At 36.4% G+C, this 7,071-nt stretch overlaps 1 protein-coding gene across 1 annotated transcript in view; it reads left to right on the plus strand.

Annotated features, from left to right (window-relative positions):
- ADGRV1 (adhesion G protein-coupled receptor V1) overlaps positions 1–7,071 on the plus strand; it is a 552,025-nt gene that overhangs the window by 26,497 nt on the left and 518,457 nt on the right. Inside the window, exons 13-17 of the mRNA XM_024125341.3 lie at positions 642–827; positions 1,585–1,765; positions 2,487–2,650; positions 3,962–4,085; positions 5,116–5,382. Coding sequence (XP_023981109.1) covers positions 642–827; positions 1,585–1,765; positions 2,487–2,650; positions 3,962–4,085; positions 5,116–5,382 — 922 coding nt within the window. The remainder of the gene's footprint in view (positions 1–641; positions 828–1,584; positions 1,766–2,486; positions 2,651–3,961; positions 4,086–5,115; positions 5,383–7,071) is intronic.

Below are 7,071 nucleotides of genomic sequence, written 5' to 3' on the forward strand. Positions count from 1 at the left end.
GCCATGGCTCACGGGCCCAGCCGCTCCGCGGCATGTGGGATCCTCCCAGACCGGGGCGCGAACCCTGTTCCCCTGCATCGGCAGGCGGACGCGCAACCACTGCGCCACCAGGGAAGCCCTTCAATACAGTTTTGAAAGGTTACTTTCCATTTACAGTTAGTATGAAATATTGGCTGTATTCCCCATACTGCACTATATATCCTTGAGCCTGTCTTACACCCAATAGTTTGTACCTCCTCTCCCCCACCTCTCTATTGCCCCCCCACCCACTGGTAACCATTAGTTTGTTCCTGTATCTGAATCTGCTTTTTTTTTGTTATATTCACTAGTTTGTTGTACTTTTTAGATCCCACGTATAAGTGATAACATACAGTGTTTGTCTTTCTCTGTTTGACTTACTTCATTCAGCATAATGCCCTCCAAGTCACCCATGTTGCTTCAAATGGCAAATTTCGTTCTTTTTAATGGCTGAGTAGTATTCCATTGTGTGTGTGTGTGTGTATATATATATATATATACCACATCTTTATCCATTCACCTGTGATGAACACTTAGGTTGCTTTCATATCTTGGCAATTATAAATAATGCTATGAACATTGGGGTGCATGTATCTTTTTGAATTTTGTGGATTTTTTTTAAGGAAGGAGAATCTGTAGAGCTCCACATCATCCGTTCCAGGGGAGCTCTTGTTAAGCAGTTTCTACACTACCGAATAGAGCCAAGAGATAGCAATGAATTCTATGGGAACACAGGGGTACTGGAATTTAAACCTGGGGAAAGGGAGATCGTAATCACCTTGCTAACAAGATTGGATGGGATACCAGAGGTATGGGATTTTATTTTTTCCATGTGCTTTTGTGGAAAGTTGATAGTATCTTGTATATTATGAATATAAATATTTTGAACATTGGCAAGGAGATACAGGAAAGGAAGCGGGCAAGAAAGGATTGAGAAATGCTTATGTTTGGAAAATTAAAAAAAACAAGCTTAAAAAACAAAGTAAGACTTATTCCAGTTTGAATTGTCCATGTTTGTCCTATGTAAAGCAATACCAAACAATCTGAAACGTTCAGTGTGTAATCAGTTTTCATCTCCTTTTAGGTTTATATATGTTAAACCTTATTTTATATAGTCTGTATTGACTGAACTTTCAGTGACACAGTTTTGAACTGAAGAAATTTTTCTGTAAAATTACTCTTTTAAAGGAAATAAATTTTAGTTGTATATTAAGGGAATCAGATATTGTTCCATTATGTTTGCACACCATTGCATATGTAGCTTTTACATTAATTTTATTTTATTTACTCATTAGTTTAAATGACTAGATCATCAGTGATAAGGTTACGTCTTCTTATAATTTTAATATAGTATCATGGTTTATCTTTTCTCTTTTTGAATAATGTATACTTACATATGATGTCTCTCTTAATTGATGGAAGGATGTTAAAAATTTAAAAAAAAATCAGCTTTGTTTTTTCAGTGAGTGGCATGTTTGTGAAAAGCTGATTCTTGAATATATATATTTCTATTTCCTCTGAAAATTTCAACTTTATATTTTTCCTAATTTGACATGTTCATTTTAGTTGGATGAACATTACTGGGTGGTCCTCAGCAGCCATGGTGAACGGAAAAGCAAGTTGGGAAGTGCTACAGTTGTCAACATAACGATTCTAAAAAATGATGATCCTCATGGGATTATAGAATTTGTTTCTGATGACCTAATTGTTACGATAAATGAAAGTAAAGGAGACGATACCTATAGTGGTAATTTATTCTACTTTTTAAATTCTATTACTGTTTACTGAAGAAGAAATTAGTCATATTTTTTGTTTATTTCTTTAGTAAATAGTTATTTTTAGTTGTCCAACTGCTGAGAAATTACATGTAGTACAGAAATTGGTGTTTTAAAAAATCATATTTAAGATTGCTATTTTTATTTCTTACATAGTATTGTGATGATCACTTCAGTTATATTTTGATTTCAATTAACCATATGTGGTAGAACTCAGACAGTCAAAAGAATGAGTGGAGTCAAATAGGAAGAACTTTAAGAGTTACTGCTAGGGAACTATTGCAGTGGCACGAAATGAGATGTATTGATAGGTTATTTTTAGAGCTGTGTCTGTCTGGGTAAGAAAATCACTTTTGAGTATGCAGCTTCCTCTAGCTGCCCTTAACAAATATCCTTATAGGACTTTGTGATAGGTGTACCTAATTAGTCACCATTCTGCTCCTTTTGCTGAATGACTTTTAAAATTGCAAACTTTGATAGAAAAGATCAAGTCCATTTATTTTATCAATTGTATACCTACAGAGGGAAGACTAGATTTATTTATATATATACCTTGAGGCTGGGCTAAGGAAATAATTGGTTTTTATTAAAAAGAGGGCTTATTTTTACTTTTATTTGAACAATTTCTTCACTCATCGTTTTAAAATTGTTTAATATATGCTCATATATGTTATACCCATTTGTATTTCACAGCTGTTTATGGTGTAATAAGAAATCGAGGCAACTTTGGTGATGTTAATGTATCATGGGTGGTTAGTCCAGACTTTACGCAAGACGTATTTCCTGTCCAAGGGACTATTTTCTTTGGAGATCAGGAATTTTCAAAAAATATCACCATCTACTCCCTTCCAGATGAGGTAAATGTTACACATAAAACTCTCTCTTTTTTTGTTTAATAATTATTTTTTAAAATAATTAAACATCTGGTAATTTACTTTGTCATGAGAGTATGTGATAAAGCAGCAGTCCCCAACCTTTTTGGCACCAAGGACCGGTTTTCTGGAAGACAATTTTTCCACTGATGGGGGTGGGGGTGGGGGTCGGCAGGGGGCGGGGGATGGTTCAGACGGTAATGTGAGCGATGGGGAGCGGCCGATGAAGCTTCACTTGCTCACCTGCCGCTCACCTCCTGCTGTGTGGCCCAGTTCCTAACAGACTGCCGCGGCCCGGGGGTTGGGGACCCCTGTAAAGAACTCATGTGTGGTAATGTCTGACTATAAGCCAAAATAGGAATATTATTTTTGGTTTCCCTGAAGGCATTTAACTCTTAGAACTGATAGTCACTGGTGACACTGCGTAGGTGTCAAATATTAGGGATTCATACTTGTGAGAGAGGTTAAGCACTTGGTTTGTACTTAGGCCCTTTGAGGATGAGGGCACCATCTACCAAGTATCCTGTGGTGCACTCTCAGAGTAAGGACATTGGACCAGATGGATGGTGGATTCAGGGTAATGCAGAGAAAGAAGTTAGTAACAATGGGGTGGACCTTTCTGAGGGACACTGTGCTTCGAATAGGTATGGAAACCTGTCTCCTTTCCTTCACACTTGTGCCTCGAGAGACAAAGTTCCAACACTGTTCCATTTTAGGATCTGGAGAAGACCGGCTTACATGGATGAGAAGGAGAAACAGTGTCCACCTGGGGAGCCATATAGGCTCAGAGATGTGGGGAGTCTCATCTTGTTAGGACAGGGGAGTGAGGTCTTTGTGATGTACTTCGGTGAAACTTAAGTAAGGTTTGTAAGGGGCCTTTGAGAGCTAGCTGAGCTTTTGTTACTATTATGAATTCTGTTCTAAGTAAGTCAAAAAGTTATTTTTCTGTTCCATTGTTTTTCCTTAAAAACAATATATATCCTATTTTCTTATAGAAATAACTTAAGCTATGTAGTATTTCTGTTTTTAACTTATGTAAGGCAAAATATCTCTATTTCCATTAAATTTTATAGTGAGTCAAAATAAAGTGACTGGATGAATGTACATTAAAATTTTGAGGGGTTCTGAGGCCTACTTGAATAATTTAGAGTGGTTCTGCCTCAGAAGTAGAAACGAACATTAGTACTGTTATTAATAAAGCTCTTTTTTTAAAAAGATAAAAATAATTTAGGAATATGTAGTGGAATTATTTATACAAATCACCTGACTAAAAGCATGTGTAACATTTTCCAAAAGATTCCAGAGGAAATGGAGGAATTTACCATTATCCTACTTAATGCCACTGGAGGAGCTAAAATAGGAAATAAAACTACTGCAACACTGAGGATTAGAAGAAATGATGACCCCATTTATTTTGCAGGTGGTATTGCTTTCTTATTTGAGTGAGTTCACATCTTTCTTGAACAGTATAAAAATACTTTTTTTCAATAATTGTTTTAAGTGAACATTTTCAATAAAGCACAATTGTTGCTTGTTTAAATAGGATTTCGTAATTTGTTTGGATGATCATTATTCAATCTCTTTGACATTTTAACAAATACTTTTAAGGATCTTCTGAAGGAAAAATAAAATAAAATAACTACTATTTTATTAGCTCTGTTCTCCTCCCACTTTTAAATTCCAAGGTATTTTCTTTCCATTGTGCAAAAATGAATACTCTTCCACATAACCTCTTCCAGTACACAGTGTAGCCATTTCAGCGTCTGCGTATTGTACTTAATGAATGGTTACTTACTATAATTACTATTATTTAATGGACATATAAGTTAACGTATAAATTAAGGTTTCCCCATTTTTGCCACTTTAATGCTTTCTTTAGAACTGTCTTTTCCACCTGAGACATCTTTTAGTTTTATTTGGTATCTAATCTATTGGTATCTAATTCTTTCTTAAATCATTTTTGCAAGATGTTCAATTTACAACTGTAGGACTCTTAAACCTCTTGAGTATTATTGATTTATATTTTAACCTTCATTTAACATGTACTTAATGAGTTAGTCCTGTGTTCAGTCTTCTACTAACCCTGTAGAAGAAGTGGCAAAAATAAAACCTAAGATATCCGGGCCTATTCTCAAGGAACTTATGGTCTAAATTTGAAAATAAAGTGTATGAAACAGTAGGCAGAGGATTCCAGATAGTATGTAATTTACTGACAAATTGGGTGTTGAAGACAATGGATTCCATAGGAGTCAAGGCAAGAGGAAGGCCATTGACTAGAAGTAATCAGAGGAGACCTCATGTAGGCGTTGGGATCAGAGCTGAGTCTTTAAGTAAATACACAGTGGAGGTCATTTCTTGTGGGGGGTAGGGAGAAACATATGTGATCTGAAAATATGTAGATGGAATCAGAAAAGCTCACACGTTTCTTCTTTTCTTTATGAATATTTCAGAACCTCGTGTGGTGAGGGTTCGGGAAGGTGAGACTGCTGACTTTATAGTTGTCAGAAATGGATCTGTTGATGTTGCCTGCACCGTCCAATATGCTACCATGGATGGGAAGGCTACTGCCAGAGAGGGGGACTTTGTTCCCATTGAAAAAGGAGAAATGCTTGTTTTTGCGGTTGGAAGTAGAGAGCAGAACATATCTGTATTCGTTAATGAAGATGATATCCCAGAAACAGATGAGTCCTTTTATATAATCCTCTTTAATTCAACAGGTAAATAAATTACATTTATGGCATATCTGTTGTTTCAGTGCTTTTAAGAGATGACATTAAGTATTTAACTGTCACTTGGGATTGTTCAAGAGCAAAATTGTTTATTTCATTGCTTTCTTGAGGGAAGGGCTGAGGAATATATGTGTTGAGACTTCGTGTACCTGATATACTCCACGTCATTATTCTTAATCTTTTTTCACAGTACAGCACACATAGAAAATTACGTTATTATTATATGAGGAATAAAAATCTTTTAGCTAAAGCTATGCTAAGTCTTTTCTAGTCATCCAAGGGCTTAGGGCATCTGTAGTCTCTTCCCTCCTAGCAGGGTGCTGGGCATAGTGGTTGGGAAGCTGCATTCTGTGGGTGACTTGAGCCCAGTTGGCTCTACAGCCACAATGCCTGACAATTTGCAGGAGGGGAAATTCCTTCTTCTCCATGCTATAAATGAAGCAGGATGTTTTGTCCCCACTATATGGGTCCTGAGAAAGTTTTGACCCCATCTTTAGTAAATTAGAGGGATTATAGCTTCTTTTGGTATTTATTTTATTCTTTTAAGAGTACATAGAGTTATTTTTTTCCTTAATCTTTTAGATTAAGAAGACATGATACTCCATCACCCCTGAATACGCGAGTGTGTTTTTTCCTATATGCTAGGACATTTTCCTACATAACCACAATATAACCGTGAAATCAGGTTAACATTAATACCATTATTGCCTCAGACCCCATTCAGATTTCTCCAGTTTTCCCAACAATGTCCTTTCTAGCAAAAATGATCCTTTCCTAAATCATGCATTGCATTTAATTGCTGTGTCTCTTAATCTCTTCAGTCTGGAATAGAGTCTTTCCTTGACTTGCATGGCCTTTATAATATAGAAAATTACAGGGCAGTTATTTTGTTGAATGTCCTTCATTTTGGTTTGTTTGATGTTCCTCATTATTAGATTCAGGCTTTGCATCCTTGGCAGGAATTTCATAGATGCAATTCTGTGTTCCCATTATATCCCTTCTGTTGGCACATGATTTTGTTTTGTCCCTTTACTGCCATGTTTACTTTGACCACAGTTTAGGTGGTGACTGCCAGGCTTCTCTACTGTACTTTTTGTTCCCTTGTAATTAATAAATATTTTGTGGGGGAGGTAGTTTATGTAAATATCCTGTTACTCATCAGACTTCCAATTTTTTCATTGATACATTTATCAGTATGGACTCATGATTTCTGTTTAATGCAGTGGGTTATATTTTGCTATCTTTTTTTTAACATCTTTATTAGAGTATAATTGGTTTACAGTGGTGTGTTAGTTTCTGCTTTATAACAAAGGGAATCAGCTATACATATATATGTATCCCCATATCTCCTCCCTCTTGCATCTCCCTCCCACCCTCCCTATCCCACCCATTTAGGTGGTCACAAAGCAACTAGCTGATCTCCCTGTGCTATGTGACTGCTTCCCATTAGCTATCTGTTTCACATTTGGTAGTGTATATATGTCCATGCCACTCTCTCACTTTGTCCCAGCTTACACTTCCCCCTCCCCGTATCCTCAAGTCCATTCTCTTGTAGGTCTGCATCTTTATTCCTGTCCTGCCCCTAGGTTCTTCAGAACCTTTTTTTTAGATTCCATATATATGTGTTAGCATATGGTATTTGTTTTTCTCTTTCTGACTTATTTCACTCTGTATGAC

The sequence above is a fragment of the Physeter macrocephalus genome, chromosome 8 (genome assembly GCF_002837175.3).
Source record: "Physeter macrocephalus isolate SW-GA chromosome 8, ASM283717v5, whole genome shotgun sequence".
Lineage (NCBI taxonomy): Eukaryota > Metazoa > Chordata > Mammalia > Artiodactyla > Physeteridae > Physeter > Physeter macrocephalus.